Consider the following 13107-nt stretch of genomic DNA (forward strand, 5'->3'; position numbering starts at 1 on the left):
GGCCTAACATAGTACCCCACTGCATACTTCATGTAGATGTAGTTTCATTAAGGACTACACATTGAGTGTGATTGATCAGCCAGTATGAATCCATCTGTTGGTGATGTTGTCTAACCCACATTTTTCTATCTTACCAAGCAGTAGGTTGTGGTCTTTACTAACAAATGCCTTACTAAAGTCCAAGTAAATTATGTCCTCAGCATTTCACTGGTCTACTAATTTAGTCAAAAATTGTAACAAGATCTATTTTTGACAAACCCATGTTGATTTTTGGTTATAACTTTGCTTGCCTTTAGGTGTTCCCAAATTCATTGCTTATCTTTTCCACTCTTCCCAGGATGATAGGTCTAGTTTCCTTAATCCTTTTTTTGAAGATGGGAACCATGTCAGCTCTTCTCTTTAGTCCTCTGGTAGTTCCCAGTGTTCTAGGATCTTTGAAAGATTTTGTTCAGTGGTTCTGAGATCACATCTGCCAGCTCCTTCAGAACCCTGGCATGTAATCCATCTAGACCTGTTGATTTTAATTCGTCCAGAGTGGATATGTGTTCTCTTACCATTTGCTTGACTATTTTGACTTGTATTTTTAATGTGTCTTTTACAGTACTGTTTCTGATAGATTGAATATGGATATAGGAGTTATGTGTTACTATATAAATAAAATATTTAATAAAATTTTGACAAAAAAGCAGAAATACAAATACTTAACAAAATGGAAGAAATCAGCAAAAAAAAAATTGAAGGGAACCTCGATATGGATCAGGAAATAGGTTTATTGAAAGGCAGTGAACTGACTTCATGTTTAGAACTCTAGGGTTTTTTTCAATCTGGTGTCCTATTTATTTTTACAGTAATTCTCAGAAATGAGATGAATTATTATGTTGATTTTTAAAATCAAAAATTATGGTGAATTTCAATAATCCATTCTATTAATCCAGCATATAAATGGAATCAGTGAACTATATTAGAAACCAAATAATGACAATTAAGTCATACATGACAAGATTCCTTATTGCTCACCCAAACATAATAAAATCAAAACCAAATGAATCCACAAACAGACATACAAAAAATACAAGATGAGCGATATTGTTGATAAATGTGTTCTATAGAGTACATTATATTGCCTTTTGCCTCAAGAAGTATTGCTGGTACAATCAGTACAGACAGCAAAAATATAAGGGCAGTTGTCTCCGTTTTTTTTCTTGGCACACTAAAAAACGTGCATGAAATAATGTGAATTTAAAACTTAATCACACATATAGCAACCCTATTTGAATGATCAAATTGTGATTTAACAATTTACTATATGATATATATGATACACACACACACAACCATATATATATGTATATATATATTATATTTGTGTGTATATATATATATATATATATATATATATATATATATATATATATATATATATACACATACATACACACACACACACACACATATATATATGTGTGTGTGTGCCTCAATTTTGCTATCTACATAAATCCATCAAGTAATCTATTAAAATAATTTTATTTGAAATGTATATTGGGATTAGGGATAATAGTTCCTAAACAAATCAAGATTAAGACACCAATAATTTATTAATTTGTAAAGCATCAGACATAGGGTTTAAGAGGATTAAGTCAGGATTTTACTCAACCATATATTCTGAGTACTATAATTGTGATTACCAAGCCTGCAAATTAGTCTTAAAAATTAAATGTAGCACAGAAGTTTTTTATGTTCGTTTTCTTATTTTGCTAATACTGAGAAACAACTTATAAACATCTATGGGAGAAAACTATAAATTTCATGTAACTGCCTGCCTAGTAAAAATGGGTTTTTTTTGTTGTTTTTGCAAAAAACAAAACTCAAGTCTCTATCCTTTAGTGGATATTTTCCATGCCAAAAATAGCTTTCAAAATCTCTTAGCTTCCTGCAGTTTGGTAAAGAAAGCACAAGAATATGAAACTATTTTATTAGTAGCTCTTCAGCAGTACCTACAATATAATATACAATATGCACTTTCAAATTAAAACAAGGTTTTCACCTGGTCCCCTTTGAACCAATTTGCCACAAATACTAAATAAAATGATACAGACTATATGGCAGGAAAAAAATGCATGCACATTTGTTGTATAGAGCTACAAAACACTTGTAAATCTGAATAAGTTGCCATTAAGGATCACTATTAACTACCAAATTTTATAAAACATTTGATCTAATATGCAGAAAGCAGTATCAAATGTTTTCTTATCATAAACAAAGTGAATAGCACTTTTGCTTTCTTCTTTATGCAAAACATATTACTTTTAAAGTAATCAAACGTATCTCAATAGGACTCAATAGGAGTTTTCCACTTTTGTTAAATCAAATATCATACATATATTAAGAAAAGGGGGGAAAGGGAAGGAGAGAATCCAAACAATTATTGTGCTTCATCCTCTGGGCAAGAATGCCAAGTTAATCGTTCTTCATAAAAAGCAATTACAATCTGAGGACATTTCACATTAGCTTCTTTAGCTAATACCAGGTCAGCTTCATCTGAGTCTTTCCTGTTTTAAGAAAGAATGTCCAATTAATATATTAAAAACTATTTCTAATGTCAATTGAAGATTCCCTTGACTCATATAGCTCTGTTTGTGTCCTATTACCGGTATTAGTTTTTACAATTTATTTATTTATTTAACAAATTTGTATAACTGTCCATTTCACAAAAAGTGACTGGGCAATATACAACAATCCTTCCCCTTTAGCCTTGACATCATTAGCATCATTTATGACATTTATAATTCACTATTATCCCTAAGCTTTGTGGCCTTGTTAATACTTCATTTTAACTAAGCATATGTATAAATTACATATAAATCATGTATTATAAGATAGAATAATACTATTTGCAACAGTTTTTCATTTCTTTAGGTAGAACTCCCTCTAATCATGGCTAAACTGCCATGAAGTTAAAATCTCCACTTGTTTCTCTGGAGTGCTAATCTTAATCGTAACTACTCACATCTGCACATAGCTTATCCCTGTGCATTTCTATTTCAAATTATCTATGTGGTTGTTAAAAGGTGGAACCAACCAACCAATCAAAACATGGATTAACATTCTTTTTCAGGCAAGCAGATTTGAATGTATAAGAGTTTTCATGTTTCAAGAATTGCTTTGAAATGCACAACAGCTCCTATGAAACATGTCTTTGAATAATTAAAAACAGACATCTTTTTATATCAACTCTATAATCCCAAAAAATGTAGCTGCCTCAATTATTTCATTTTTTATATATTTCAAAGCATCTCCTTTGATGGTATCTCAGCTCTAATATTATTCATATTAAGTAACAGAATTACAGAAGTTTTAAGAATTCCTACTCTAATCATTCAAAATCTGTTAGTCTGTGATAAGGATGGCTGGTAGCTAACTTTGACTAGATTCCAAATCAATAGGATTGAAATGGTAATTTATAATTTACCAAATTTTACGGATCTAATGAGATTTAATAATTACAAAGTCAGTGTAATGTGCTCCCAAAAACAAGTAGAAAGAAATTAGGCTGTTGTGTACACTCACGTTCTTTTATGCCTTCCAGAAAAACAAAATGATTTTAATAACTGTGGTCAGATATATTAATATTACAAGTCAGATTGTTTACCTGTGATAAAGTTATAATAGGTTTTCTGACTTCTTAAAATAGTATGGTGAGATTTATCAACACTAAAAAAGAAAAACTAACCTAACAAAATCCCTTAAACATTGATTAGCTTGTAGTAGCAGAAAAAATAATATTTCTTAAGTTTAATAGAAGTCATATTGTAAACTAAACATTCTAATCTATTGCTCACCATTTCATAAGAAACATAAGTTCTCCACTGCTATCTGTGGCTCCAATTATTCGTTCAGGATCAAGACCTCGTGCAAATCCCCTGGGTTTATCAACCTGTTGGAGTAAATATTTAGAGAACTGTAAATCCTTCCATTATCTTCTGATTATGGGGAAAAAAATCAGCATATGATCTATCAATATATGCAGAACAGTATACGTTAGAGCTGGCCTGTGGACCACATGTATTTCTCAAAGGTGACTTGCAATCTGCTGCAGATCCTGCGCCAAGTTTTAAGCATCCTGTTGACCAGGATTTTTCTTATTGTCATCTTTCGGAGAAGTTCAATATTATATTTTCCCTACCATTCTAGGACTGCTATATCCTTGTTTCAAATACTTTCCTAAGAAATTCCCCAGGAACGAAATGACAGTAACTGTAATAAAAGTATCTTCAAAAGCATAATTGCTGAAGAAGAAATTGGGACCATGCAGAGGGATCTGGCATATGTGTATGTAAAAGAGGATTCAATTTGTAAAGTAGCACATTATGCCTGTGACATATATGTTAGGAATGATCCATGAAAATTGAGCCTTTAACAAGGGGCTAAGACATTACTGTTCCTAGTGTATATGGTCCTCCCTTGCCTTCTCTATTCATATCTGAATGTCTGTTTAATGTTTTCATTAACTTACAGAATCCCTCTTTTTCTTTGATTTGCTGTCCTCAGATTCACTATCTGAAAGGGATTTTCTTTTGGTACCTTCTGTCTTTTCTTTACCAGCTTTCTGAGAATTCAGAAAAGCTTCTATTAACTCTGGACAATCCAAATTTTCTTCAGGCTCCCATGTGTTATCAGCACTACAAAAAAGAATTTGGTAAAAATACAAGAACAAAAAATAAAAACCTGTTATCAGGGCTAAACCTGAAGGTCCACAAGACATAGTTACACATGAAATTCCTGCTTAATTCCTAAAACAGTTCAGGTGTCAATTTGTTTTCAAAATCCATTTCTGTAGTCTAGTTGCTAGAGTAGCTAAACCAAGTTGAAATTACACTGGGTAATTTTTTCAGACAAAATGTATTAACTATATTATAAAATGTCACATGCAGTTTCCAGCCAGTGATTTTGCAGTCAACTATTATTGCTAAAACTTGACAATGGCAATCTTTCAGATTTTGACACCCTAATCCCCCAAAAATTTTGGGAAAAATGTGGAAAAAAAATAAATTTTACCTAAGAAATCCAGGGAAAAAATAATATAACATAGCATTATGGCCTTCACAACAGTATGGCCTTCAATTCATTCAAAAATATAAATTGATGTCACCTGGTTACCAAAATGTTGTTGAACCCTGCTAAAAACTGAACAATGCAACATTATGACATGTGGCTTATAGAATACACTCAAAATAACAATCCGAGATAATTTTTAAATTGTTAAAATTAGTAAGTGGAAAAATGAATTTTAGGGTATTTGTTTTGTTTTCCTGAAATGCTACAGTATATTGTAACCCAATACTATAAAGCATTTACAATTAACAGAAGGAAAAAGTCAATTTTTAATGTTAACTATTAAACACTCTCCTGCTGATCTGAGTAAATTTAAGTGCCATAAATAAGCCTTATACTTTGATAGCATGAACTCATTTAATTTCCAAAACAGAAAGGTTTATACTTATAGTTTGAGTATTAACATGCTTAACAAGTTGTCTGCTTTTTTCCCTACAGCTGAAGAGTATTCCTGGAAGAAATATTAAAACTTAACAGTACAGAGAATAAATCCTTTGAATAAAATGATGCTGACTGTTTGGCAAATACGTTTAGGATTGCACTGTATACTGCTACTTCCACAGTAGGTAGGTTATTCATAAACTATACAACTCAAGCACAATCCAGTAGAAAATGCAGCATTTACCATAACTCTATCAATATTAAGAAGGGAAGCCAGTTTTATATTGAAAATACCCTGCCTATTTTCCATCCATACTGGAGCTGAATCCAGAAGTTCAGAGTATATGAACTTGACTTTTCCTGAAATTGGTGATAGCAATCTTTTCACACATCTTTGTAGAATTCTTCAATTTAACACAGATATTGAAAATATTTTAGAAAAAAAAATGTATGAAATTCCTTACTCAGTAAATCCCTTCCATTTTAAGAAGTATTCCACCTTGCCATTAACTACACGTCGATCCAGGACTTTTTCTACAACAAATTCTTCAGGTTCTGCTTCTTCAACTTTTTTACCTTTGCCATTCTGTTTTTTCCCCATTTTATGCTATAAAACAAAACCATTTGCACATACATTTAATACCCATGCTGCACCTTTATTTCAACTGAGGAGAAACTTTTATACTCTTTTCAGCAAGACCTAAATTTATTTTAAAAACGAGCCTGTGGTCTGTGCATTTCTTATCCCTTTCTTATTCCAGCATCCTAAATAATTTATTTAGAATTTCTGTTAGTCATTCCATTTTTATGGATTAGTGTTAAAAAAAAACTTGTCTAACAGAAGGCAAACCAAACAAATTTGGGGTAAATACTAGAAAGAGAAGAGAAACTCCCTGAATTAGAATAGCAATCATCAACAGGCCAAAGCAGTTTAGAAGCTTTCAGTTGCTAGGTATAAACATTTATAATTACATACATGCATCATTTCAACTTTCATTAGACACTGAAGATACACATTCAAGATCACTTCTTAATACAGTTTGACTGAAACTCCTTAACACAAACACTTTTTGTATCAGCAATGTTAGCACTAATAAACTTATTTAATCAAACTCAAGATGTTTAAAAGGTTGAAAATGGCTTTAAATTAAATTCTATAGAAAAGCACTTAGCAGCCAATTATTATTATTAGATAGCAAATTATTACATCCACATCATCCTCAAAGCATTCCAAAATCAATAACACAATTGGGTAAGATGTTATTGTCTATAATTTGTCTATACATTGTTCAGTTTATTATTGTAATGTTAGAAGTAGTTGCAGTTCTATTAGAAATAAATGCAGAGCCTGGTTACAATTTTGGATGCAAACCATAATGGATAGTTAAAAATAGGTAATACAGTGACAGTAGAGGGGCCATGCTAAGCCTGACAAATATATGAGAAATCTGATTAAAAGAAAAAATATCAAGGCCTCCCAATTTCAAGTTTCGTGAACTTCAATATGGGGCCATACCTTTTCTTTAGAGTTGTGTTCTTATGACATCTTTTGGAGATGAAGAGTATCAAAATGCAACTTAGGCTAATGCTAAATACTCTATTCACTAATACTAGCAGAACTATGTATAAATGAGTGATCAACATTTCTAAAAAAATATACATGAAAAGATGATTGCTGCTTTGATGGGATGACAATTTTGAGAAAATTGGAAAATATTCTTTATCCAAGTTACCTTGCTATTTTATAATAGAAATTTTATCTAACCTACATGGAATGTAATTCTGTATCTCTGGATTGTGATATTGACATCCTAGGACTGTTTATTTTCAAATAAGCAGAGTTAGGATTGCAATCTCAAAAATATAATACAGGTAATCATCGATTTACAATAATTTAGCCCAGAATTTATGTTGCTAAATGAGAAATTTGTTAAGTGAGTTTTGCCCCATTTTATGACTTTTCTTGACAAATTTGTTAAGTGAATCACCACAGTTGTTAAATTACCGTAGTAAAACAGTGGTTAAGTGAATCTGGATTTCCCATTGATTTTGCTTGTCTGAAGGTGGCAAAAGATGCCATATCTCTGGGACACTGAACTCTCCTAAATATGAACCAGTTGTTGACTATCTAAATGTAAATCATGTGACCATGGGGATGCTGTAATGATTATAAGTGTGAAAAATGGTCATAAGTTGCTTTTTTTCAGTGCCGTTGTAACTTTGAATGGTCACTAAACAAACTGTTGTAAGTCGACAACTAACTATATTAGGTATCACAGAGGTTTGAGGGGAGGTAAAAAGATTAAATGCAAAGGACCAGTGATATCTGATACTGGCTTGCAGCACCCAGAAAAACTAATCAATCATTAAAAGATAAACAGAAAGTCACAATTAATAAAAATCTTGATATCTTCCTTTTTACATAAATGATAGCACCTAATGACTGGAATGTTATTGTTGGGTATGCATAAAAATGATCATTCTCTATCATTCACATAAAATCTATATGCTAGATAGACTAAATAAGCAATGTCTTAAAACTGACAAACACTAAAGGTCAAACTACTAGTTCATTTCTACAATCTACTTAAAAGCTTGGGAATATACCACAAAAAAATTCAAAAGTTAAAATACAAATACACACACTACATTTTACTACGTTTTCCCAATCCCTATATATACAACTACATTTCCAGTCCAAAAACAGTTATTTCCAATCATGTTTTAGAATTCATCTGTATATATAAAATTATGTTTAATTCTACATTCATTCAAATACATCAAGTTAAACTAGTAAGTCAAAGTGACATTCAGTATTTGCACTTTGGGCAAAGATTTAGAGGCAACATTAGTGCTGTCTTTTTTAGACTAAGATAATGTACCAAAGAATAGGTTTCTATTCTTCATACAAAAGTACAATCCTATTTTCACTCAGTTGATGTACTAGTGAATATACAAGATTACCAATAAAATCATCCCATCTTCTAAGCTACGTATAAAAATACAAGATGTACATCATAGGATTTGTGGAAAATACTGCCACCAGAATCAATATATTTTTCTCTAATATAAACAAATAGCATTTTTACGGATACTAGTTCTATAGGTGTTCTAAAATTATTGGCCAAAGCACATCTTTTTAAGAAAGTAGATGCAAAGTTAGCCTTAAAAAAAGCTATATTTTCTTCTTCTACATCTGAAGCAACCTTTCCCTACAGATAGCATTATACTAAAGACACTAATAAGGATATACTATATTCTAGTGATACGGATTCTGAAATGACTGAACTTGCTTTATCCCTTTAGTGCAAGCTTTCCCACCCAACAAACCAAACCATTCCATGAAGAATTTTCACTGTTTTTAATGGGGATTTGCCAAAGATAACTACAGTCCTATTCATATATTTCTGGGATTAAAGCCCTTCAAATCAAAGGAAATTCATACTGGAACAAATTCTAAGAATTAGCTAATAGAGAGGTCCTTGCTAATCTTTAAACTTGATTGTTTTCTTGCAGATGTTTCATTACCCAACATCATCAGGGATAGTTAAGGAGTGTGCTTTGCTCTTAAGTTTATATTCTAAAGCAGGGGTCAAACTCAATTTCATTGAGGGCCGCATCAGCATTGTGGTTGCCCTCAAGGGGCCGGGTGGGTATGGCCAGGGTGGGCGTGGCCAGAGTGCGTATAGCCTACTGGGTGGGCGTGGCCAGCTCTACATCGTTCTCATCAAGGGTGCCTATGGGGGCCTGGGCAGGAGTGTGACAGATCTGAGGGTCTCTGGCAGAAGAAGGGTCTCTGGGCCAAGGCAGTGGGGGCCGGTCTCTCACTGTTTCCAGGATGGCTTCGCGGGCCGCATGAAACCACTTCGCGGGCCAGATCCAGCCCCCGGGCCTTGTGTTTGACATGTCTGTTCTAGAGACTTGCCCTGTCTATGTTGGTGAGGGGTCTTTGGTTGGACTCTACTGCTGGATCCTTTGGCAGTTCCTTGATTAGGGTATTGTTTACCTGATTGTTTGTTTGTTGTTAATCCTTAAATTAATCTATGTTCGTCTGGATGCTGATTACTGATGGGAAGATGTTTTAGCGTTTTTGTTCCCTTTTTGGCTTGTTGATTGTCTCTTTTGCATAGTATACAGGTACTGTTTATGTGTCTATTGATGTCTAATTTGTCAGCATGCTAGACTTCTAGAAATTTTCTAGTGTTTTTGGTCATAGCTTGTTTTAGAATGGTCAGTTTCCCAGTTGAACCTATGGTTAAGTCTGTTGTGAAATTAAGGTGTTTTAATCATGTCTTCTGAGTGCTAGTTGATGTTCATGGACGCGTTCTGCTAGTTTTCTGCCTCTGTGTGATGTAGTGGCTTTTGCAGTCATTACAGTCTATGTTGTAGCTGATTCTTATTTTTTCTTCTGAGGCTGCTGGGTCTTTTGATTTAGTTAGGATATTTTGAAGGGCCTGAGTTGGCTTGTGTGCTACATTGATTCCATGGAGTTGTAATGTTAGTGATTTCTGAGATGTTCTTGATGTAAGGCACTGTTATTCCTTTTAGGCTTGTGTTCATTGTGCTGTATTGGGTTGAGTGTCAGGCACTTTTTGATAAAAATAGGTTATCAAAACCACAGTTTTAACAGTGACCATTCTAAACCAAGCCAAGTTCAAAAACGCTAGGGAATTTCTAGAAGCCTGGTGCTGACAAATTAGGGATCAATAGATACGTATATCTAACCAATATCTACATACTATGCAAAAGAGACTATCAACAAGCTGAAAAAGAAACCAAAACACTGACATCTTCCCATCAACAAGCAGCACCCAGAGGAACATAGATTAACATCAGACCAACAATCAAATAAACAATACCCCAATCAAGGAACTGCCAAACAAGCCAACAGCAAACAGCCCAACAAAAGAACATTTAAGACTACAGGAAACATGGACAGAGCAAACCACTAGAACTTAAATTGAGAGCAAACCCCACCTCTTCACTAGTGATATTACCCAGTTTAGGTAATGAAATGTCTGCAAAAAAAACAACCAAGTTCAAAGAGCACCAAAGATCCCTCATTTCAACTATGAGGTACAAATATTCTCCTTTACCAGCTAATAGACTCTGCCCACTGATTCTCATCATCAGTAATGCTCACTCTTCTAATACATCATCTTCCCTTGATCCAATTCTTAGGAGATAGAAAAGGAGATACCGTCCCAGGAACTGTGATCAGTTAGTGTAATTTTGAAACTAAACTAAATAGCAAAAACCTGATTCCTCCTTTCTTTCCTCCAATCTCAGCAAAAATTTCTGAAACACAAATTTATTTAAATCAAGATGTTTTACATTTAGCTGGTTAGTTTTGCATCTGTTCCTTTAGTTTTATAGCCTGTATAATAACTTACACAACTCAGCAAATAACAATGCTTGGAGGACTTTATTTAGTCTCAGAAACTAAGCAGAATCAGGCCTTAATACTTGGATGAGAAACCTCCTGGACTGTAGGCTAGACTGTGAAGTCAAACAAATATCTATGGTAAGAGTACAGCAGGGGAAACCACTTCTGTTTTCTTGCCAAGAAAACTGCATGGACATGCCACAAAGTCATCAACAGAAGGAGATTTTACCTATGATTTACACAATTGTTACTTTTCAATATAAGAGAAACAAATTAAGTATATAATCACATTACTGAAAGTTTATTCCTTAATAAACTTGGATTATATGCTTTCTCATGCAGAGGTGAACTAATATACCAAGTTTGCTGGAGCCAGAATATGCATATTTCTGAGATGCCTTATTTTTAATTTGAGTATTTTAACAGAATAATGCTGGGTAGGAGAGATGTGGATGTATCTTTTTGCATAGAGATGCCAACAATAAATCTGAAGAAATATGATGGTAAAATCCTTACATATTTTAGATAGTCAAGAACTTACCAATGTGGATTTATTGGTGGCCATTTTTACTGAAGACTTGCTGAGTTTTTACTAGAAAAATGCATGACAAAAGGAATGTTGCATTATATGAAGGAAGGCATCTCAATACAAATGGTTCTTTTCTATTCAGATTACTTACATAGATACACACATGCACACACATCATTAACAAAGGCTGAAGTTGTTTCCATTATCTAGGCATTATTTGGAGTTTGCTAAGACATACCTTGCCTTTCACGACCTTGTATCATACATGCTAATCTAATACTGAACACAAGTTTATAGAAAAACCTTATTTTCAAAACCTTAAGACAATGTGCTATGATAAAATATATTTTCAAGAGTAAGATGCAATATTGTAGAACACTTAATTTATTTCAAGGTATGCATAATAAATAATCATTGAAAAGGATTTCAGAATTATAGTTTGCAGAAGGTATAGAAACAACTGTGCATCATAAATATGGTAATCACAATACAGCTTGAACTTAATTTATAAGCTTTGGACGTCTGCAGCTTGATTGTCCTCGAACTTCTCTACAATTTAAAATTCGGAATGATTTCTTTGCAAACCTATAAAGAACATATGAGTCATGAAATTCAGTAAAGAAAAAAATAACCAAGACACAAAGCCTGGCATCTCATAGATACTATTTCACAGCCGTTTTAGGTCACTGGGATTCTGCACCGTGTTTCCATTTAAAATAAATGGAGGCGTGATTAAGAAACGCCTGCCGTAAAGAAAAACTGTAAAGGGCGCCCTAAGCACGAGGTACGCAAGCGAAGGCGGGTGGATAGGAAATGATCCCGGATGAGAATCCCGTAAGCAAACGAAGAATGTTGGGCCAAGGAGACATAGAAAACACAAAACACGTCGGTCCTTCAGGACGGTTCCCTGGCATTATATACCCCACATCGATAAGCTGCGAAAGACATTTCACGTCTTGCCCCGCAAGCTCAACAGCATCCATTTGAAATGCTGAAGCCTCAGCGGTTAGTCCTTTTTAAAAATTAAGTCCACGCCCCCAAGTCCTGCTTTGCCCGCGGCCTGGACCTTGCCCACACACAGGAAACGGGGGAGGGAAAAAGTCTGCCGGTCACTAGTGATAATGCCTCATTGGGCTCCAAGGTGTTTGCACCTCAGCGGTAAAAATATGCCAGCTGCCAATCTCCGAGCTCGACCGTTCGCCACCGCTCCGTCCCGCTAGAAGGAAAGAGCCGAGCAGGGGGAAGGCCCGCCAAGAAGTCGAAAGGCCGTACTGGGAAACCCCGCGCCTCTTTTCAAGCTTGTCAATCCGCCCGGAAGAGGGAGCCGCGAGAGAGAAAATGGAGGAGAGCAAAACGAGGCCACGCCTGACAGCATTTCTCAGGAGTTACGTAAAATGTAAGCTCAGTATGAGCCACACACACACACACACACACACACACACACACACAAAACAAAGAGATTCCCCACCAGTTCTCTCCTACGTTACTATTTATCACCGAATGAGGAAAGATCTGAAGGAACGAGAGGGAAAAGGAGAGCGAGAGAAAGATACGGACTTCAATGGTGACCAACGACTCCGCTCCCCTGTAGTCTCCTGGCTCCCGGCGCGCTCTGAAGCAGCAGCGACATATGAGGGGGCGGGGAAAGAGGTGGGAGGGCGACGGAGGCAGCCCCGCCCGGAGCTGCTGCTAGTGCTGC

At 34.7% G+C, this 13107-nt stretch overlaps 1 protein-coding gene across 4 annotated transcripts; it reads right to left on the reverse strand.

Annotated features, from left to right (window-relative positions):
* Window positions 1-1471: 1471 nt before the first annotated feature.
* On the reverse strand, window positions 1472-13043 carry CBX3 (chromobox 3). Of its 4 annotated transcripts, none has more exons than XM_081343656.1 (6): window positions 12877-13006; window positions 11421-11471; window positions 5958-6100; window positions 4514-4679; window positions 3840-3934; window positions 1472-2549 (listed from the first exon to the last, which is right to left on the reverse strand). In XM_081343656.1, exons 2-6 carry the CDS (start codon window positions 11442-11444, stop codon window positions 2423-2425), a joined length of 555 nt encoding a protein of 184 aa, XP_081199782.1. In that variant the 5' UTR covers window positions 11445-11471; window positions 12877-13006; the 3' UTR covers window positions 1472-2422. The 4 variants fall into 4 exon arrangements, with proteins under 4 accessions (XP_081199782.1, XP_081199781.1, XP_081199780.1 ...); XM_081343655.1 differs by having other exon boundaries at window positions 1473-2549; window positions 11421-11993; window positions 12966-13043; XM_081343654.1 differs by having other exon boundaries at window positions 1473-2549; window positions 11421-11993; window positions 12560-12945.
* Between the last annotated feature and the right edge of the window lie 64 nt (window positions 13044-13107).

This window comes from Vipera berus, assembly GCF_964194415.1.
Source record: "Vipera berus genome assembly, chromosome: Z".
In the NCBI taxonomy this organism is placed as follows: domain Eukaryota; kingdom Metazoa; phylum Chordata; class Lepidosauria; order Squamata; family Viperidae; genus Vipera; species Vipera berus.